The sequence below is a fragment of the Artemia franciscana genome, chromosome 14, assembly GCF_032884065.1.
Source record: "Artemia franciscana chromosome 14, ASM3288406v1, whole genome shotgun sequence".
Lineage (NCBI taxonomy): Eukaryota > Metazoa > Arthropoda > Branchiopoda > Anostraca > Artemiidae > Artemia > Artemia franciscana.
Genome location: NC_088876.1, coordinates 1,652,417 through 1,676,124, shown reverse-complemented (window position 1 = coordinate 1,676,124; position 23,708 = coordinate 1,652,417). Strand labels below are relative to the sequence as shown.

The following is a 23,708-nucleotide window of genomic DNA, read 5'->3' as shown; positions in this document are numbered from 1 at the left end:
TCAGATGATTCTTGTACAAGCCGCTTCTCCTCTCTATCAAACATATTGTTTTTCACTAATATTCCTAGCTTCGGTCCTAACTTTCTCCCCAAAGATACAATCAGCAATTTCAGTCATCGTTTTTCTACGATTATTCCATCCATCTTCCACATTGTCAAATTTTAAAATCTCTAGTTTAGTATTCAACTGTTCCTAGAACGTTTCTCTCAAATTCTCATTCTGGAGTCTACTAACATCATAGTTTCCAGGGATTTAGTTGTCCTTCAAAAATTGCAGCTTTAAATTAACCCTAGATACTGTCAGATGGCGATCTTTACTTTTAGCATCAATAGCAGCACTCCTATATACCCTAGTATCTTGTATTGATCCTGTCAGTCTCCTGTTTACAATAACATAATCAATAAGGTGTGTTGTCTTATTATCACGTGAATTTTAACTTTTAACTTTTAACCATGTTAACTTTTAATGGCCAAACACCGCATTGATTGTAACTAGATTTTTATACCTACAAAATTTCAACAGTCTGTAGCCATTACTGTTTTTTTTTGTACATAAATTTACCTGGGATAGGATACCATCTATCCCTATTTCTATCGATCTGGGTGTTAAATTTTTTTTATACAAACCCCATATTTTTACGTGGGACCCTGTTTATTTGCGCCTGTAACTGTAATTAAAATTCATCTGAGTCACTAGTATATCCGTCAGTCGGTTTCACAGGGGTATATACTGCTATAACTGATAACCTGAGTCTTTTAGGCAAATAAATAAAAAACAAGTTTTTTTAACTGAAAGTAAGGAGCAACATTAAAACTTAAAACGAACAGACATTACTCTGTATATGAAAGGGGCTGTTCCCTCCTCAACGCCCATCTCTTTACGCTAAAGTTTTTTAATGTTTTAAAAAGCAGGGTTGTGAGAAGGAGTCGAACTGTAGGTCAAAAATTGCTCAAAACCTCTGTGGGTACGCTATATGGGTTTTAAAATGAAATATCAAAGCTACAATTTTAACAAAATCTGTGCTAAATTATATTCAGCCTTGTCTGACTTCAAGGAAAAGTCATCTGAAGCCATTCGTCTACAGTATTCATGTTTCGAAATGAAACTTCTAAGCTATAATTGTCACAAGACTTGTTCTATATAATCTTAAGCTTCGTTCGAACTAATAAAATTTGTCTGAAGCCCTTTAGCTTCATTATCCATGCTCCAAAACGAAATTTCCATTCTACAATTTTGACAGGACCGTTGCTAGGTCAACCTTGGCTGCTTATCAATTCAATAAATTCATCTGAAACTCTTTTGCTACATTACATCAGACCTCAAAAATGAAATTTCCAAGCCTAAGTCCTCTGTTGCCCCACTGAACTGGGCAGCCTACCAGCTTGTGAAACGTTCCCCTATTAGCGTGTGAATTTTATTTTGAAGCCTGAATACTCACAACTGACGCAGCGATTAGCTAGCCCAAGACATTATATAGGCTGTATAAGTAGTTACTGTTAGCCATCGATCGATTGCTAACATAAACCTGAGCTTGGCACTGTTTTCACACAGCTGTGGTGTTTCTGACATAAAACTCTTCCAGGATGGCGTCAGGGTTGCCACTCCTAATGATTTATCACTGTTTCCAGTGATTTCTTATATTGTCTAAAGACAAAATCACTAAATTAACATACATATCACTAGATTACTGAAGAGAATCACTAAACAAACCCAAAACCACGAAAATCTAGTGATTTTTATTTTCACCTTTTGGCAACCCTGGATAGTATATGCCGCGAACCCAAGGAGCTGTTAATACCAACTTATTTTTTCCATCTTTCAAAGTGTAAATAGCAATCCTAGAGAACAAAATTGAGCATCTGAAAGTCAGCGGTTGCTCCTGTAAAAAAAGGATGATTTTGCAAATAAGAAGATGACACCCAAGAAGAAAAGAAAAGTGTTTCGTCTTCAAAGAGGAGGGAGATTTGTGGATTAAATTGAAGTTTCCCATTAATAAATATACCACCGACCACCAATAGGCTTTTTTGTGTTCGTTTAATTTTTTATTGTAGTATTATTCATTTAATTTGCTTTTTGAATTTCAGTAATAACACTACAAACAGGAAATTCACCACATACAGAGTTTTTATTATTTCCTGGTTCAGATGGCTTATTTCAATTAGCTATTTACGACAATGAGGAATATCGTGTGCCATTCCACCCCACGCAAGATGTCAAGTTTCTACTCTATACTCCGTAAGCTTTACCCTTTTTCTTTTTAATCTCACCCATACGCGGATCTGCAACATATTCTTTCTATAAGATGTTAATAGGGCGCAATGTTAAAGGAATCGGTCAAAATATGGATATAGTGTGTATCTACAGTGAACATTGCATATCCACGAGCGCATATATTTGTTGTTAACCACAATGGGGTATCACTCGATTTTGTCTATGGGAATTCTTTGAGGTTATTGTTAGTATAAACTTGAAGCGGAGTTAATTTTTTTTTAATATTTCCCGGATTTTTTCTTGTCATTTAACGCCTTTTAAAAGACCTTTTCTATAGTTAGACCCTTATCCTTGAGAACTTGCTCATATTTGAGGGGTTCTTTTTATGTAAAGAAAAACAGGCACGTTAAATCTAAACATGAAACAGTGGGGAGAAGGTGTAAAATTGATTTAAATGAAATGGGAACTTTATGTGAGAAAGAAAAGAGAGAAGCTCAGAATAAAGTTGTGTGGAAGGAGGCTCTGGGTAGCTATCTTGGCCAACTGCCTAGGGGTAAATGCTGAAATTTTTCAGGCTATAGATCACCCTAATCCAAATGACCAAAGCAAAAAATAATTTTCCATGACTTATTCATTTCAAGCCTGTTTTTTGTGAAAACTGTGTATTGCAATGCTCAGTCAACTAGAGAAGTGACCACTCCTCTTTTTGCAGCAGGAGAATTATTAGAGGAATAATTTGAGTAACGGTCACTATGTGTGGGTTTTCTATGTACTCCAAACTCGAAGCATCTATCATTTCGGTGAGCCAGGACATTTACGAAAGGAAGACGCCTTTCTACCTATAATTCCTGAGTAAATTTAAGTTTTGGACCCAAGGAGATTAGCAAGTGAAGGAAAGACTCCAGAGATTCATCACCATGTCCTACGAATAAAAAATATTACCTTTCAAATGAACCCAAAACAGTTTAGAAAAACTTTGCAAAATAGCCTGTTCTGTTTCCCATGAAGATATATGGCTCAAGCGGTAAAAGGGAGGGGGGCTCCCATTGAAAGCCCGTATTTCTGTCTATAAAAGAAGCCTCTGTAATTGAAGTAAAAAGAAGTTCTGTTACAAAGGGCTGTAAGTGAAAGAAGTGTCTGATTCCAAAGTGTAGATTTTTCTGATATAGATGGGTTAGAACTGAGTTTATACTCCAAAATCCTTTCGGCCTTTTGAGGATCACAATTGGTATACACTGAATCCGCATCAAAACTGCCCGTTCCTGTATTTGGTTTAACAGAGGCTTGCTTTAACTTGGAAACAAAATCGACCGAAATTTTAATGTAGGGTTTTTGAACCTGAATTAGTGGGCGAAATACAACTGATAAGAATTTTCCTATTCTTGCTGTAGGAGAATTAAATGAGGAGACGAGTTAGAATCATTTAAAATTTCTCTTACTTTTTTGTCGTAATCATCTGAACCCAATACAACAACGGTATTGCCTTTATCGGCTTTCGTCGACTTTATCGACTTTAGCAATAATCCTGGAATTATTTTTTGTAGTGAACATAAGACTAAGCGTTCATTTTTACTCATATTTTTTTCAAATTTTGATTATGAACAGAAGGCGAATCCAACAAGGTTTCAACAAAATGTGCTCTTACCTCAGCAATCGCTCTAACCTCCGTACGAGAGTCATGAAGTGCCCCATCTGTGTTCGCGATAATTTCACTATAAGTTATTTTTGAGGGGGCTATTGAAAATTTCAATCCTTTCGATAGAACCTGATTTTGCTCTGTTGTAAGGGGGATGGAGCTGAGGTTTATCAAAGTAGAACCAGGAGATACTTTTGGGACCAAAGGTGGATTCGAAGGAGGCTAAAAGGTGGATGAAGAAAAAGCTATTTTTCAAAGTGTTTGTAAATCGGAATTTTGGGTTCGTTTTAAAGATGATATTTTGTATTTGTGGGAGCTGTTGACGAATCTCTAGAGTCTTTCCTTCCCTTGCTTTACTCCTTGGATCCAAAACATAAATTTACTCAGGAATTAGAGGTAGAAAGGTGTCTTCCTTTCTTAAATGTCCTGGTTCACTGATACATACTTCGAGTTTGGGGTCTATAGAAAACCCACATATAGTGACCGTTACTTAAATTATTCCTCTAATCATTCTCCTGCTGCAAAAAGAGGAGTGGTCACTGCTCTAGTTGACAGAGCATTGCAACTTTGCTCTCTACGTTTCCTGGATTCTAAGCTTGACCTACTACTATTACTACTACTACTACTACAACTAATAACTCACTGCAGCACCAAACCGCCCTAGGCCATCACAGCTATGCACGCTCCTCCTCCAGCCTAATCTATTCAAGGCCTCCCTCTTTATACCATCCCAGGAAGTTCCCATTTTTTGACTGGATATTTCGAACACATATACAATGTTCATCGTCAGCAGTAAAACAGTATTTATGACATCCTTCAAACCCAGACAAGGACGACCTGCTTTTCGTGTAGCCCCAGACGGTTGGCCAAAAAGGATAATCTTTGGAAATCTGTCATCCTTCATCCACAGAACGTGGCCTAGCCATCTCAACCTTTCTTTCATTATAGCCCTAGAAAGCGGGATTGAACCACACTTTTCGTACAACCTACTGTTTGAAATACGGTCAGTCAGCCGGGTACCCAGAGCTATCCGTAGGCAATTTCTCTGGAAAACATCTAGTAAATTTGCATCTGCCTTTCGGAGCGTCAATGCTTCAGAGCCATATTTGACCACTGTCATCACTGTAGCTTCCAATATTCTAATCTTGGTTTGTAGACTTATCTTTCTATTCTTCCAAACTTTTTTTAACTGTGAAAAAACACCCTGAGCCTTAGCTATTCTACTTTTAACATCTTCACTGTTCCCACCGTCTTTGCTAATAATACTACCAAGGTAACTGAACCTCCCAACCTCATCAATCTTTTCGTTACCCAACGTCTCCTTTTCATCTTCACTTATTCCTAGCCTTAGCGACTTAGTCTTCTTCACATTAATTTTCAAGCCTATTCTAGCACCCTGTCTCGCAAAACCTCTAAAAATTCATTCATTTTGCTCACACTTTCATCTCATATGCTTAAATCGTCAGCATAATCTAAGTCCAGGAGCGTTTTTTCTCCCCATTTGATTCCGTGGTCTCCAATTTAAAATTTGGTGACACATGAAAATTCACTAAGATCAGATCACCCACTCGTATGTTTATAAATACCTAATTTTTCTTCTCCCTTTAGCCCCCCAGCTGGTCGAATCTGGGAAAACGATTTTATCAAGTAAATTTGTGCAGCTCCCTGACACGCCTACCAATTTTCATCGTCCTAGCACGTCCAGAAGCACCAAACTCTTCAAATCACTGAACCCCTCCCCCCAACTCCCCCAATGAGAGCGAATCCAGTACGATTCCGTCAATAAAGTATCAAGGACATTTGCTTAATCTATCCACCAAGCTTCATCCCGATTCCTCCACTCTAAGTGTTTTCAAAGAATTCCTCCACCAACCCCCCCCCCCCAATGTCAAAAGATCTGGTCGGGATTTGAAATAAAAGCTCTGAGACATGAATTCCTTCTAAATATCAAATTTCATTAAGATCCGATCACCTATTCGTAAAATAAAAATACCCCAATTTTCACGTTTTCCAAGAATTCCGGTTTCCCCCTCCAACTCCCCCCGGTGTCACAGGATCTGGTCGGAATTTAAAATTAGAGCTTTAAAGCGGAAGATCTTTCTAAATATCAAATTTCATTAAGATCTGGTCACCCTTTCGTAAGTTACAAATACCTCAATTTTCAAAATACCCCCCCAAACTCCACCAAAGAGAGCAGAAGAGGTCTTGTTATATCAGCCACGTGTCTTAGACAGGTTTTTATTCTTTCCATCCAGTTTCATCCTGACCTCATTGCTTTAAGTATTTTCAAAGATTTCCGGTTCCCCCCAACTGCCCCCCCCCCCCCAATTACGCCGGCTCCGGCTAAGATTTAAAATAAGAGATCTGAGTCACGAGGTCCTTCTAAATATGAAGTTTCATGAAGATCCGATCACTCCTTCGTAAGTTAAAATACGTCATTTTTTCTAATTTTTCAGAATTAACTGCCCCCCCCCAATAAAGCGGATCCGTTCCAATTATGTAAATCACGTATCTAAGACTTCTGCTTATTTTTCCCACCAAGTTTCATCCTGATCCCTCCAATCTAAGCGTTTTCCATGATTTTAGGTTCCCCCACCCCAAACTCCTCCCAATGTCATCAGATCCGGTCGGGACTTAAAATAAGAGCTTTGAGACACGCTATCCTTCTAAATATCAAATTTCATTGATATCCGATCACCCTTTTGTAAGTTAAAAATACCTCATTTTTTTCTAATTTTTCAGAATTAACCCCCCCCCCCCCCAACTACCGCAAAGAGTGTGGATCCGTTCTGGTTATGTCAATCATGTATCTAGGACTTGTTCTTATTTTTCCCACCAAGTTTCATCCCGATCCCTCCACTGTAAGTGTTTTCCAAGTTTTAGGTTTCCCCCTCCCAAATCCCCCCCAAATGTCACCAGATCCGATCGGGATTTAAGATAAGAGCCCTGAGACACGATATCTTCTAAATATCAAAGTTCATTGAGATCCGATCACCCGTTCGTAAGTTAAAAATACCTCATTTTTTCTAATTTTTCAGAATTAACCCCCCCCCACCCGACTACCCCAAAGAGAACGGATCCGTTCCGGTTATGTCAATTATGTATCTAGCACTTGTGCTTATTTTTCCCACCAAATTTCATCCCGATCCCTCCACTCTAAGTGTTTTCCAAGTTTTAGGTTTTCCCCTCCCAACTCCCCCCCCAGTGTCACCAGATCTGTTCGGGATTTAAAATAAGAGCTCTGAGACACGATATCCTTCTAAATATAAAATTTTATTGAGATCTGATCACCCGTTCGTAGGTTAAAAATACCTCATTTTTTCTAATTTTTCAGAATTACCCTCCCCCAACTACCCCAAAGAGAGCGGATCCTTTCCGGTTATATCAATCACGTATCTAGGACTTGTGCTTATTTTTCCCACCAAGTTTCATCCCAATCCCTCCACTCTAAGGGTTTTCCGAGACTTTAGATTTCCCCTCCCAACTCCCCCCCCCCCCAATGTCGCCAGATTCGTTTGAGATTTAAAATAACAGCTCCTAGACACGATACCCTTCCAAACATCAAATTTCATTAAGATCTGATCAAACGTTCGTAAGTTAAAAATACTTCAATTTTTCTATGTTTTCCGAATTAACAGGCCCCCCAGTCCACCCAGATGATCAAATCGGGTAAACGATTATTTCTAATTTAATCTGGTCCAGTGCCTGATACGCCTGCCAAATTTCATCGTCCTAGCTTACCTGGAAGTGCCTAAAGCAGCAAAACCGGGACCGACAGACCGACAGAATTTGCGATTGCTATATGTCACTTGGTTAATACCAAGTGCCATGAAAAGCGGAAAAGACCAGAGAATTTTGACTCTCCTCGCTTAGAATACATATTTAATAATCCAGACAATACTATTTTATTTAAACTAGCTAGCCTAATTTCGCATGAATTGTCCACGGTATTGTCAAGCACTACAGTAGCCGTTGAAATTTATAAATGCATATGGATTTGGGATTATAAATTGGATTCATAAATCCAATTTATAAATACAGCATTTAGGTCTAGCTTTGAACAGAAATTAACGTGATTTAAGAATAAATGAGTCCTTTTTCGGTTTTTTCAAAAGAAAAGCCGATGCTTTACTCTTCCCCGAAATAAACGTTGAACCACATCCCCAATCACATAATCAAATACATCATCAACCCCTTAGGTCTTAAAAGGTATCCACACAAAACGCAAAGCGTAAAATCGAAAATCAGGTGACCTAGTTCTCCAGTTCATTCAATTGCTGCTTCGTTTGTTTGAGTGAATGAAAACATTTTTCTTCTTTTATTTCTCAGTTGTTCGTTAGTATCGGTTGTTGGCAGTTCAAATTTGTTTGGATTTTTTGCAAATCGCGGATATTGGCGAATAACACACTTTATTGTTTGTTAAGTATTGATTTTAATTTTTGGTCTTTTATTGAGTTTTACCTAATTTTTGGCTTTTTTTTCATTGGTTTTATTATAATTTCCGCGCTTGATTTTTGATTTTGGTTTTTCCCTTGATCTCATTATGTTGTTCGTGTTGAAGAAGAGAAGCGGTTTGTCTCTCAAAATATTCGCTCTCTGTGTTTTTATCAATATTTTCATTTGGCCTTTACAAACCCTATTTTTGATCCTTTTCTTTCTTTATGGTACGGCAGGCCAATGTGGCTTAAGAAATTATCTTAGGCTTAAAAAGGATTTAGGTTAGGAAGGGGAAGAGTATCCAGACTCTTGCCCCTGACAGTATTTATTCGTTTTAAGTTCCTTAAACAAATAATGCTTAAAATCATATTTTGTCAAAAAACTAATTTTAGAGAATAGACTCAAAAAGAATCCACCGTAGGAAATGTTCAAAAGATCATATGTGAATGAAAATGAAACAAGAGAAAAATGTATATCAGATGCATCCCTATATAATCTGAATATGTAAACATATGAATATGTATCATATACTTATCTTATGCATCATATGTATCAGATGCGTTTGCTGCGTTTGTCGGTGGGAATTTCCTAGGTCTGGAATAGAAAAGATGTCACTCTGACATCCTGGACGCACAAAATACATTTTGGTTGAATTCAACATCCTTCTCATTATTTCCTGAAAGTTTAATCTTAATACACTACCCACTCTTAAGATGTTTTACGCACATCCAGGTTTAGAGAACCTGGATGCTATTTTGATTAAGTTCAACATCCACTTAAACATTAACTGAAGTTTTTAACGTTATACCCTTCGCTATTTCTGAGATATAGTAGATAACCCCTTCTAACAACTTGGATCCACTTATAAACTATAGTGGTCGGTCGTGTCACAGTCGCAGGTGGTGGCAACCGCACTCGTAAGAAGTCAGAGATGCTTTCGCAAGTAGTTGTAGTCAATATTAGCTGCAGTGGCTGTTGGAATTAGTCACAATCAAAGATAGTCCCCTTCCTAGTCGATAATAGTTGCTGTCACAAGTAATCGTAGTCACAAGCAGTCTCAGTCGCAATTAGTCATAGTCGCAGTTGTTGTCGCAACAGTTACAGTCCTGAAAGTTTCAAGCTAATACCTTTCCCTATATATGGCAGATACGCCATTTTGATAACCTGGATGGACATAGTGTCTTTTGAGCTAGTTCAACATCTTTTTCAACATTTCTAAAGTGTTGCATCAACACCCTTAGTCTTTTCGGAGCCATCCAAGATAAAACATTCCCTCCTTTCTCAATATCATAAATTCTATATAAGAACAGTGAGCACATCACTTAATTTAGCCCCCAAGGCTATTGGGGTTATGTTATCCTTGGAGCCATAGCTATTGGAATTTTTGACTTTTTTGAAGGGGCTATCTCAATATTTTGATTTGGATGTCTTTGAAGAAAGGGCAGGGCAGTGAAAAGGGCGTTAGAGGGGGAGGGGATGCACTCCGATCACTTAAACATAACTAGTACTTTCTAATATATAACTGAAAGAGCCACCTCAAAGTTTGTACGACCAACCGTCCACATGAAGTGGCTTTGGAAAAGAAATAACAATACACTGAAGCCTAATTGCTTTCTTGTGCGCAAAATGGTCATATATGAAAAATGAATATTCCTAAAGTGCTAAATTCAAGTAATTAGTAACCTGTAACAAAACTTCACTATTTACTTCAACATATAGAATCGAAACCCTGTTTTAAAAGCCTAAAAATTATACTGAATGTTTTGACATCATGGATGCAGCAGTAGCTGCAACCTAGTAAAAAGCGCACCAAAACCTATTGTAATCTAAACTTGAAAAACGCTTTTTTTTAAAAAAAACTGCCTAGTGAGAAAGAATTGTAATTTGACCTCAATTAAGGAATGGTCACTATTATTACAGTTCGCCTTAAGTAAAAGTTTATGGCGAAAAGAAATTTACGGTGATTTCGAGAAAAGCCAGAAAACCCTCGAAAATGGCATCAGATCGAAATAAAAATACATCATTAGGATCAGTATGTTTGAAAAATTTAGGGAATTATAGTCCCCCACATTCAACATCAAGAAAAACCGGTTTTTTGCATCGGTAGCTCTGATGTGTCTTCTTTTCTATCTCTCTAGGGCTATCGGGCTACCAGAACATCATTGAGAGATGTTTAAACTTCTTGGAGAGATATTTAATGGCTCATTTGAAAGCTATTGTTTATATCTAGGAGTTTTTTTTTTTTTTTTTTCATTAATTCTACCATCCATAAGTGCCATATAGCATAAAAATGACACTTTTGGTGCCACTTCTTAAGTGGAAAACCTTAGAATATAAAACAGTACCGTTGTAACAATTAGGGTCCGAAGCCCTTAACTGGCAGTTTACAACAGTCCCTTCCATTTATACCTTCCCTCCAAGCCCCCTTAGTAAGTTTCATAAATTGTTTACTTGCCCACAGGCTACTCTAACATTAGCAGGACTAGCAGGCTACCACAGGCCACAGCATCGTAGAAAGATGTTTAGTGGCTCATTTGAAAACTATTGCTCACATAAACGTGGTTTTTGCAGATTCTACCGTCTGTTACAGTTCATAGGTTTCATTGTTACCTACTTTTTGGGAGAGTTTGCTATGAACTCTTTATGACATTAAATAAAAAAAAAACTAATTTTTTTAGCTGAAAGTAAGGAGCGACATTAAAACTTAAAACGAACAGAAATTACTCCGTATATGAAATGAGCTGTCCACTCCGCAATCCCTCGCTCTTTACGCTAAAGCTTTTAATTGTTTTAAAAAGTAGAATTGTGGCAAAGAGTCAAACTTTAGCGTAAAGAGCAAGGGATTGCGGAGTGGACAGCTCATTTCATATACGGAGTAATTTCTGTTCGTTTTAAGTTTTAATGTCGCTCCTTACTTTCAGCTAAAAAAATTTGTTTTTTTTTTATTTAATTTCTGAACGTTTTTGAATTAAAGCATGTTTGGTTTTGGCTCTCCGCACATAAATTATTAAAATGAAATTTGTATATTAATTCCTTTTTTGGCTAAATGCCTTTCTCTTAGTTTTGATCAGACGATTTTGAGAAATAAGGGGTGGAGAAGGAGGCCTAGTTGCCCTCCAATTTTTCGGTTACTTAAAAAGGCAACTAGAACTTTTAATTTTTAACGAACGTTTTTATTAGTAAAAAATATACGTAACTTCAGAATTAACTTACGTAACAAACTTTCATAACCTTATATTTTTATTATGTATACGAGGGGGTTTGTACCCTCGTTAATACCTCGCTCTTTTCACTAAATCGTAAGTTTTGTCCCAATTCTTTAAAAATGACCCCTGAATCAGAAAGGCCGTAGAATAAATAGTTGAAATTACTAAAAATACTTTAGCATAAAGAGCAAGGTATTTATCTCCTCCTAAATACCTCGCTCTTTATGCTGAAGTATTTTTAGAACCCCTCATATGCGTAATAATCTCTGTTCGTTTTAAGTTTCAATGCTACTTCTTCCTTTCATTTGAAAAAACGTTTTCATGTTTATTTTTCATTGTTTTCTTATAGTAATGCTAGAGAATCCTGCGCCCTTGTCATTGAATTTTTCTTCCCCCATGACAGATTCCTCCAAGGAAAGATCCTCCAACATAGCCCCCTCTCCTCAGCCCCACCCCCAAACAAAATAAAATCCCCCTGAAAACGTCTGTACACTTCCCAATGACCATTACTATATGTAAACACTGGTCAAAGTTTGTAACTTGCAGCCCCTCCCCCAGGGATTATTGGGGAGTAAGTCATCCCCAAAGACATGGTTATTATGATGTTCGACTATGCTGAACAAAATGGCTATCTCAAAATTTTGATTCATTGACTTTGGGAAAAAAATGAGCGTGGGAGGGGGCCTAGATGCCCTCCAATTTTTTGGGTCACTTAAAAAGGGCACTAGAACTTTTCATTTCCGTTATAATGAGCCCTCTTGCGACATTCTAGGACCACTTGGTCGATACGATGACCACTGGGGAAAAGAAAAAAACAAACAATAAACACGCACCCGTGATTTGTCTTCTGGCAAAAAATACAAAATTCCACATTTTTGTCGAGAGGAGCTTGAAACTTCTACAGCTGGGTTCTCTGATACGCTGAATCTGATGGTGTCATTTTCGTTAAGATCCTACGACTTTTAGGGGGCGTTTTCCCCTATTTTCCTAAATAGGGCAAATTTTCTCAGGCTCGTAACTTTTGATAGGTAAGACTAAACTTGATGAAACTTATATATTTAGAATCAGCATTAAAATGCGATTATTTTGATGTAGCTATTGATAACAAAATTCAATTTTTTAGAGTTTTGGTTACTATTGAGCCGTGTCGCTCCTTACTACAGTTCGTTACCACGAACTGTTTGATTATCAGACGACGCTGACGCTTGCGAAATGGTTTTAAGATATTGAATGCTATTAAGAAGAAGAAAAACATAGAATAACGAACTATTGTATTTGAAAATTCCTCATGACTATTTCTTGACGTACTCAATTCAACTCCTCCTGTTTGCAAAAGTTCAGCTTCTCTAAACATAATCTAATCCTCTCACTCTCTACAATAGAAACTACTGAAAGTCAGGAGCAGCATTAAAACTTAAAACGAGCAGAAATTATTGCGCATATGAGGGGTTTACCTCTTCGTAATACCTCGCTCTTTACGTTAAAGTATTTTTAGTAACTTCAACTATTTATTCTACGGCCTTTGTGATTCAAGGGTCATTCTTAAGGAATTGGGACAGAATTTAAGCTTTAGTGTAAAGAGCGAGGTATCGACGAGGGGTGAACTCCTTCATATACGCAATAAAAATATACGAATATAGAAGTTCGTTACGTTAGTTAATTCGTAAAATACGTATATTTTTTACTAATGAAAATTTTCGTAAAACAATTAAAAGTTCTAGTTGCCTTTTTAAGTAATCAAAAAATCGGAGGGCAACTAGGCATCCTCCCTCTCTCCTTTTTTATCAAAATCTTCCGATTACAACTATGAGAAAGCCATTTAGCCAAAAAGAAAATTAATATGCAAATTTCGTTTTAATTATTTATGTGCAGAGATCCAAGATCAAAATATGCATGAACTAAAAAACGTCCAGAAATTAAATAAAAAACAAGTTTTTTTAAATGAAAGTAAGGAGCGACATTAAAACTTAAAACGAACAGAAATTACTCCGTATATGAAAAGGGCTTTTCCTCCTCAACGCCCCACTCTTTACGCTAAAGTTTTTTACTGTTTTAAAAAGTAGAGTTAAGAGAAAGAGTCAAACTTTAGCGTAAAGAGGGAGGCGTTGAGGAGGAAAAGCCCTTTTCGTATACGGAGTAATTTCTGTTCGTTTCAAGTTTTAATGTCCAGGAGAGTTTTTCTTCTCGTTTGATTCCTTGGTCTCCCATTGCCTTTCCTATGCTTCTTCAAACAAAACCTATCAAAATGATCCATATAAAGGGGGATAAAACATAACCCTGCTTAACTCCTGATTTAATGCGGAACCAGCTGCTAACCTCATTTTCTGCCTTAGCCGCACTAGTGTTATTCTCGCACATAGCACTAATCACTTTAATGTATTTGTCTGGTATCATAGGCACTACTTTGATTTGAATTTATAAGTTCTAGTGGCCTTTTTCAGAGTCAATAGTGATTGGATAGCAATCAGCTTTCCTATTCTGTTTCCCTGAAAAAGCCATTGTCAATATAGAACGAACAGAATTTAAATAAAAGAACCTTTTCCACAAAATAAGTTTTCCATTAAACCAAAAATGAACAAAAATAGAATCATAAAATCTACCAAGCGTAAAACTACAGTGAAATTAGCATTAATAAGTACATGAAACCCAAAACGGTTCATTAAATGAACCAAAAAAAAAAAAAAAATTCAACATAGAGAAATAGGAAGTTCGTTTTGATAACCCTTTTTAATGTTACTGTACCATACTTTAATAGCGTCGTATATTAATTATGGCTGTTTAATCTGGGCAAGTAACTTTCAGTCTAATTATAGGAGAGTTCAATTGCAATAGAATAAGGCAATTAGAATTTTAGGAAATTATGATCGTAGAAGCGTTAGCACTGTATCTATATAAGAAGTTTGATATTTTAGATGTTGGAAAAATCAGAGACATGCAGACTGATATTTTAGTGTATCAGTGTCTACATTATTTAAGGACTGAAATTTTTAATCCTTGTTTAGCTTAGGTTCTTCTTATCATGATTATGATATGGGAAATTCAAATAGTCTTGTTCGTAAGTTTCGAAATACTTCCCGGTCGGTTCATGTCATCATTTACATGGAACCGTCCGTCTGTCCCACAGCAAGTTAAGGAATCAGAAAGTCTGCCTCGTCTGAAACGTCGCCCCAAGGTCCATCTTTTGAACAATAAGTAATGTAGAGCATTTTAGATTGAGAGAAGGGCATCTCCCCCCATTTTGTTAAAATGATCATTAGCTTTTAATTGCTTTAAAAAGCAGAATTGTGGCAAAGAGTCAAACTTTAGCGTAAAGAGCGAGGGATTGTGGAGGGAACAACCCATTTCATATACGGAGTAATTTTTGTTCGTTTTAAGTTTTAATGCCGCTCCTTACTTTCAGTTAAAAAAACTAGTTTTTTTAAGTGATTTCTGAACGTTTTTGAATTAATGCATGTTTGATTTTGGCTCTTCACACATAAATTATTAAATTGAAATTTGCATATTAATTCCTTCTTGGGCTAAATGGCATTCTCTTAGTTTTGATCAGACGATTTTGAGAAATAAGGGGTGGGGAAGGAGGCCTAGTTACCCTGCAATTTTTCGGCTACATAAAAAGGCAACTATAAATTTTAATTTTTAACGAACATTTTTATTAGTAAAAAATATACGTAAATTGAAAATTAACTTACGTAACAAACTTTTATATTCTTAAATTTTTATTATGTATATTAGGGGGTTTGTACCCTCGTTAATACCTCACTCTTTACACTAAATCGTAAGTTTTTTCCCAATTCCTTAAGAATGACCCCTGAATCAGAAAGGCTGTAGAATAAATAGTTGATATTACTAAAAATACTATAGCATAAAGAGCGAGGTATTTATCTCCTTCTAAATACCTCGCTCTTTATGCTAAAGTATTATTAGAACCCCTCATATGCGTAATAATGTCTGTTCGTTTTAAGTTTCAATGCTACTCCTTACTTTCAATTGAAAAAAAATTTCCATGTTTATTTTTTCATTGTTTTTTTATAGTACTATTAGAAAATCCTGCGCCCTTTTCATTGAATTTCTATTCCCCCATTACATATTTCTCCAAGTAAAGATCCTCCCACATAGCCCCCTATTCTCAACCCCACCCCCAAAACCAAAAAAAAATCCCCTGAAAATGTCTGTACACTTCCCAATAACCATTATTATATGTAAACACTGGTCGAAGTTTGTAACTTGCAGCCGCTCCCCCAAGGACTGTGGGGGAGTAAGATATTCCCAAAGACATAGTTATTATGGTTTTTGACTATGCAGAACAAAATGGCTATCTCAAAATTTTGATTTATTGATTTTGGAGAAAAATGAGCGTGGGAGGGGGCCTAGGTGCCCTCCAATTTCTTGGTCACTTAAAAAGGGCACTAGAACTTTTCATTTCCGTTAGAATGAGCCCTTTTGCGACATTCTAGGACCACTTGGTCGATATGATGACCCCTGAGAAAAAAACAACAAACAAACAAATAAACACGCACCCGTGATTTGTCTTCTGGCAAAAAATACGAAATTCCACATTTTTGTAGATACGAGCTTGAAGTTTTTGCTATAGGGTTCTCTGATACGCCAAATGTGATGGTGTGATTTTCGTTAAGATTCTATGACTTTTACGGGGTGTTTCCCCCTATTTTCCAAAATAAGGCAAATTTTCTCAGGCTCGTAACTTTTGATGATAAAGACTAAATTTGATGAAACTTATATATTCAAAAATCAGCATGAAAATCCGATTCTTTTGATGTATATTTTAGCATCAAAATTCCGTTTTTTAGAGTTTCGTTTACTATTGAGCCGGGTCGCTCCTTGCTACAGTTCGTTACAACGAACTGTTTGATAATCTTTTAACTTTCTCTTAAACTGTAGAAGATGCTCAGCCGCCCTAATGCTCACTGGTAGAAAATTCCAGACTGCAGTTCCAGGAAACTGTAATCGAAATCCTGATCTTGCGCTACTCTTAAGCTCAATCACCAATTTATCACTATTCCTCGTATCTTATTCATGAATGTCACTGTTAGCACGGTAATTATCGCGATAAACAACTGGGACTAAATTGTGCCCACACTGGAAAACAAGAACTGCTGCTTGATAATCCCACAGTTGGCCCACATTAAACAAATTTAAAGACAGGAAACGAGCGCTTGTGCCATTCAAATCCTTGACATACCTACCTATGATCCTCATGGCATTGTTCTGAAGAATCTGGACTTTTTCGAAATTACTATAAAAATTGCTGCTCCAAATCAGACACCCATATAAAATATACGGGTAAACAATTGAGTGATAAATCATTATGAGAATCCACTTTGGCAACGCCTCCGGGAATTTTCGAAGAAATAACATCGCTGTAATGCTTCCATTAAATGTTTGAATCAATGAAAAATCCCAACTATCGCACTATATGAGCTTGTTGAATAGGCTTTCGGGATAAAATAACTGGATCTCTAGCATCAACTGGCATGCCTATTCTGCAGAAAGCCATTAGCAATGACTTTTTCACATTGACACATAGCAAACTAAGGCTCATAAAAACCTCCAAGCTCTCAAAGCATCATTTGCTTTCAGCACAATCTCTTCGATCGATTTAGAACTCACTGTCAAAGCTGTATCATCAGCAAAGGTTGTTACACAGACATCTTGAAGATAAAAAACGCATCGCATTTACGTACACAAGATAAGGTAAGGGACCTAAAACAGAACCTTGCGGAACTCCCCATTTTATTAAAATTAAACGTTTTATTAAAATGCTGTTTATTAAAATTAAATAATTTATTTATTGGCATGCCTGCTCTGCAGAAAGTCACTAGAAATGACTTTTTCTCGTTGGACACTACAACTATGTTACAAAATACATAGCTGACAAAAACGACTAAAATTAAAATATAATTTTGTTTTTGATTTAACCTCGCTTTTTTAATTTGGCTGAATGTGCTGTGTGTAACACTTATTTTATTCACAGGTCAAACAGAAAAGAAGCATTTCGGATATTTGTTAATAATGTGAAGATTCTAAGGACTTCGCCATTTATGCCAAACATCTCAGTAAGAATATTCATTCACGGGTTTGGAATGAGCACAAGATTAGGAAAATTTGCAAAAGAGATTGTAAAAAGTAAGATTTTCGTCGGATTTTTTTTATTATTGCGATTGCAAAGTAGCTATTTCTTAGGAAACTCAAATTTTTTCTCATCAATGAGAAAATAAGTTTGTCTTCTCCTTTTTTTGTCACCGACTCAACATCTTTTTTTCCTTAGTCCTACAGACCTGCCCAGGGTTATTCGCTTATTCCCAACTGAAAATTCCCTCTAAAGAATCCCCCCCTAAAGAAAGTTACCCTTCGTAGAAAACTTCCCTGGAAAATTTAACAAGCGAAAAATTTTCCTCGAAAATTCCAAAAGAAATTTTGAGATATTCTAACTATATTCCAAAATACAGAACGAATTTGTAGAGTAGAATATTCTGTAGTATTTATTTTTTTAAATTTTGTTTATGGTAATTCTTTCTCTGTGTTTTTGTGGGTTGAGATATCGTAACAGGGCAATATATAGATTAAAGAAAATAATTGGAAATATAAAGTTAGTGGCAACTGTAGAAGAGTTGTCCTAAGATGCAAGTGTACACAGATATTAGCCTGAGACTTAAAAGTACGGGTAATTGCCTCCCATAGATTTTGCCCAGTACCGATCAGAGGCGTCACTAGCTAAATTTATTCATTTTTTTGGGGTGTAAGGGGAGGACAATGGACTTAACGAACTGGCTGGTCTTTTTTATCAATTTATTTGGGTCATGTTGCCGTTAAAATTACTTCGTTTTTTGTCCTGCATCGGCTGAGATTGGACTTCTTTCATTGATTTCGACTCAAATTATTCAAATATTATGCGTCAAATACGTCAAAACTCTAACAAAAATACGTCAAACTATGTCAAGTTCTTCTGTCTGCCCTTATGTCCTCCCCCTCACCCCAAAAATGAGCTAGTGAAAAAGTGGCAGAATGTGCCACGATTTTACCGATTCAAATTTTTCATCCGGATGGCTGAAAACTTTGGGAGGGTTGTCCCCCTCCCTTCACGCGTGAAGCCTTTGTCGACAACTATAGTAGAATGATAACAGTTCACCCTAGTGACCAAGAACCCGTCCGATAGGCGTTTGTCAGAAGGTTATTCCTTCTGAAGTATGTTTGAGGGACATTTTTTTTTTTGTTTAACTGGAGTCAAACTCAGAGTCAATACTAAGCAAATTTAAAATTTAAAGAGCCTAATAAGCCAGCAATAGTTTAAGTGAAGTAAAGAAGGTTTTCTAGTCTAAGGTACCCTTACTTATATGAGACACTTTCATTTCCGTTAGAACGTTATTTTCCGTTATATTAAAGAACGCACTTGCAACCGAGGCATTACTTCCTACCCAACTGGGAGCCTCTATACACATTTTTTTTTCAAAAATTCCTAATTTGATTGTCGGAATTTATAATCTTTAGATACTTGTTTCTCTATTTGGGCAAAATTGTAGTTTGATACCCCAACCCCACTTTTCCATAGCATATTGTTTTTGGGCACTTCATAGGAACTCTGGAACTTTAATATCCGTTCAGTTGAGCTATATTTCAATTTTATAGGATCACTGGTTTGACACGAACATTTCTTGAAAAAAAAAATAAAATAAAAACACATCCGTGATCTTTCTTCGGGGAAAAATGCGAACTTCCAAATTTATACATATGAGCTTGGAAATTCCATAGTGGGAATCTTTAATATCCTGAATCTAAGGGTTTGATTAAGATCACTTGCATTTTCTAAAAATCAGGCAAATTTCCTGTGGCTCCTGACGTTTGATATTTAGCATTAGACGTAGCGAATTTTATATGTTCGGAAAGAGCACAGAAAGTCAATTCTTTTGATGCATTAATCATTACTGAAATTCCTTATATTAGAGTTTTGGTTACTATATGCCTGAGTCACCCCATACTCTTAAGTCGTTACCCTGAACTGTTAGATTTTACACCATATATTCTGCATGAATTTTGGAATTTCCTGAATCTTCGGATGAATCATAGAAATGAATTGAATCTAAATTGAATGAATCTGTATAGATTTTGGAATGAATTGTAGAATTTTCAGAATTCCTTCTTTTCTTCATTCCTTTTGTTTGTGTCAGTTTCCCTTTGGCTGCTCTACTTTTCATGTGGGAAGAATGTTTTAGGAGGAAATTGTCAGTGGGAACTCTAAAGGGAAAATACGCTGGACCCTCGTGGCACACTTCCTGAATTTTGGATTCCTTTGGATTCGTTGGATATCTTTGGATCCCTGAGTCTTGGCACATTTCTGAATTTCTTGGATCTTGGAATGAATCGCAGGAATGAAATAAATCTGAATCAAATGAATATGCTTGGATCGTAGAGTGAATCGCTGTATTTTCAGAATTTACTTCTTTTCTTTGCTCCTTTTGTTTGTTTTAATTTCCCTTTAGCTGCTCTATTTTCCATCCGGGAAGAATATTCCAGGGGGAAATTTTCAGGGCGAATTTAAGGGGAGAATACGCTAGAGCCTCGTGGCACAGATAACTGCACAGAAACTCTTTTCGGGGGGGGGGGCAATTATAAATTATAGTAAAAATGTTGAATAAGAAACACATATAACTTGAAGAAAAACGAGGAGTTCATGAGGCATACCGAGCTCTCCCTCCTCTTTGGACATCCCCGTACGTGTCAACAATGTATAAAAAGTGACTTCAACATCTATCAAAATTTAAGACAAGTTAAGCATTTATAAAGTGTCTTATGTTTTGATATATGAGGAAAACAATTATTAAACGTTTATTTTTCACCAAAATGAAATGTGAACGTAAAAGAAAAAAAGTGGAACGAACGTTGTTTAACTTTTTTTTTTGTATGCTTTATGTCATAACAGTTATGTAATAATTGTAAAGAATTTGATCATTCAGGGGAGTTTTCAAAATGCTGGGTTATTATAGACAATGGCCGATAAAATCAGTTGAGTCAATAATTTTGCATTTCTCTATACACAATGCAGCATAATTTGTTACATTTGCCCGGCCACTAAACTTTCTGTCATTGCTTTTCCAATCGCTTAATTGATAAACAGCAATTTGGTAAAGTGCGTTTGGTCTGATTCTCAGAATTGTTGCTTGTGCCATTTTGAACTTCACTGAATTGAATTTTTTATTTTTTTTTCTAAAATATAGATTTGTTTTTTTTTTCTGAAAACAATTCTAAAATATGTCCAGTTCTTTTTTGTGCTTTATCATTGTTTTTACATATAATATAATTTTCTTTGAATCTTATGCAAATAATAAAGGACGAAAGCTTACTGTTTTTTGGCCAACAATCGCCATGCCCTCTCAAGACCAGAACATAATATGCGCAAGACACACGACGCATAATATACGCTGAAAAAAAAAAACAAGCAAACAGACGACCGTGGATACTTCATATCTTTTCGTTTTTCTCTATAAAAATGCAGTTTTGTCTGCTATTTGTATGTTGGAGAAACTTGTTTCAACAATTTTTAACCCTGACACAAACAGTACTTTATAATCTAATTTTATAACTCCTGAGGTTTACCTGCAAAATTAAACTGAATATAATTCCCAAGGGATTTTATCTATGCTTTTTGAAAGTCTGGATAAACTTGCACTCTTTTTATTTATTTTAATGGCAATGGCAAAATTAGTAATAATAGTAGCCCTAAAAGTTTCACCTGAAAACCCTCAGTCGTTCTCGATAAATTGCTGAGGTATCTTATTGGCAACCATACACACAATTCCTTTTGGTTTAGTTTAAAGCAGCATTTAGTTTTAAAGAACAGTGAGCCAATTGCATAATTATGGGGGTTAACATGCCCAATATCCCTAAAGACATAGCTGGTGGAATATTCTACTATTCTGAACAAAATGGCTGTCTAAAGATTTTGATTGGATGCGTTCGGAAAATGACTGGACTTGAGAGAAGCTCTGCTTGCCCTCCAATCACTTTTTACTCTTAGAACGGGCACCAGAAATTTTAGTTCTGTTTTGAATTATTTTAATTCTGTTTTTAATTCTCCTTTAAAAGTTTCAATGATATTTTTAGCTATTACAGAGTGTTCCTGCCTAAGTTACGGCTTATATGTCCTTCTGATAACCTCCATCCATAAAGTGTTTTTTTTGTTTTTTATTGGAATTCCTCCTTAACGTTCCCAACACTTTCAACTTCTTATCCTTAGCGTAGGAAACCAAAAAAGGAAAGGATATAAACATGAAAAAAAAAAAGGTAAGAAAACAAGGATTTTGTCAGCCAGTAGCGAAATATAAAGAAAATAATCCAGCAAATATTTCGACCTCCTCCAAGTCATCCTTAGTGCTCAAGAAAGAAAAAAACAACAACAGCCAAATCCAACCTTTCGAAATGAATTGTTCACGAGGAGAAGAGATACTGAATCAAAAAACCAGCCAGAGATCAATGAATTAGAATTTACCATTTAGATTGAATAAGTATTCTTTGCTTCGCAAAGGATTTTGCCTGTCTACAATTTCGGTTTTCACTAGATATTAAATAAAAAAAAATAGTTTTTTTTTAATTGAAAGTAAGAAGCGACATAAAAACTTAAAACGAACAGAAATTATTCCGTATATGAAATGGGTTGTCCCCTTTTCAACGCCTCGCTCTTTACGCTAAAGTTTTTAATTGTTTTAAAAATTAGAATTGTGACAATGTGTCAAACTTCAGCGTAAAGAGCGAGGGATTGCGGAGTGGAAAACCTATTTCATATACGGAGTAATTTCTGTTCGTTTTAAGTTTTAATGTCGCTCCTTACTTTCAGTTAAAAAAGCTAGTTTTTTTAATTTAATTTCTGAACGTTTTTGAATTAATGCATGTTTGATTTTGGCTCCCCGCACATCAATTATTAAAATGAAATTTGCATACTAAACCTTTTTTTGGCGAAATGGCTTTTTCTTAATTTTGATCAGACGATCTTGAGAAATAAGGGGTGGGGAAGGAGGCGTAGTTGCCCTCCAATTTTTCGGTTACTTAAAAATGCAACTAGAACTTTTAATTTTTAACGAACGTTTTTATTAATAAAAAATATTCGTAACTTAAGAATTAACTTACGTAACAAATTTTTATATTCTTATATTTTTATTATGTATATGACGGGTTTGTCCCCTCATTAATACCTCGCTCTTTATTCTGAATCTTAAGTTTTGACCCAATTCTTTAAGAATGACCCCTGAATCAGAAAGGCCTTAGAATAAGTAGTTGAAATTATTAAAAATACTTTAGCATAAAGATCGATGTGTTTATCTCCTACTAAATACATGGATCTTTATGCTAAAGTATTTTTAGAACCCCTCATATGCTTAATAATCTCTGTCCGTTTTAAGTTTTAATGCTACTCCTTACTTTCAATTGAAAAAACTTTTTCATGTTTATTTTTTCATTTTTTTTAGTAATGCTAGAAAATCCTGCGCCCTTTTCATTGAGTTTCTCTCCCCCATGACATATTCCTCCAAAGAAAGATCCTCCCACATAGCCCCCTCCCCTCATCCAACCCCCCAAACCTGAAGAATCCCCCCTGAAAACGTCTTCCCAATAACCATTACCAATAACCAACAATCATTACTGTATGTAAACACTGGTCAAAGTTTGTAACTTGCAGCCCCTCCCCCAGGGAGTGTGGGGGAGTAAGTCATCCCCAAAGACATAGTTATTATGCGGTTTTCGATTATGCCATCGATTATCACCATGCCCTTCAACACACTCTGAAAGTTTAAACTTAATACCATCAACCGTTTGAAGCATTTCTGGTGCGTCTGCTTGACAACCTGTGCGGGCATACTGTGTTTCGAAATAGTTCCATACAGTTTCTATACATCCCAAATGTTTCCCCTTAATACCCTTAGTTTTAATAGCAGTAGCAGTAGCAGTAGTAGTAGTAGTAGTAGAATTATTATTAGTAGCATAAGCTTTAGTAACACTAGCAGTAATAGAAGAAGTAATAATAATAACAGTAGTAGTAGCACGAGTAGAAGCAATAGCATTAGGATGGAAATATTTTCTTTTGGTTTATTCAACATCCCTCACAACTAGCCCTGTTAGATTCAACGTTACACACCAAACTGCTCCTAAGATACTGATGTTACACCCTTTTGACAACCTGCATACAGACGGCGTGCTGTGATTCAATTAACCCT

At 36.1% G+C, this 23,708-nt stretch overlaps 1 protein-coding gene across 3 annotated transcripts in view; it reads left to right on the top strand.

The window, feature by feature from the left end:
• Positions 1-23,708, top strand: part of LOC136035165 (pancreatic triacylglycerol lipase-like) — a 60,535-nt gene that overhangs the window by 14,696 nt on the left and 22,131 nt on the right. For all 3 annotated transcript variants that reach the window (XR_010619354.1, XM_065716733.1, XM_065716734.1), the window contains exons 2-3: positions 2,085-2,235; positions 17,483-17,634. Coding sequence is in view for 2 of the 3 variants with exons in the window: in XM_065716733.1 (XP_065572805.1) it covers positions 2,085-2,235; positions 17,483-17,634 (303 nt within the window). In the remaining variant the exon portion in view is untranslated. The remainder of the gene's footprint in view (positions 1-2,084; positions 2,236-17,482; positions 17,635-23,708) is intronic.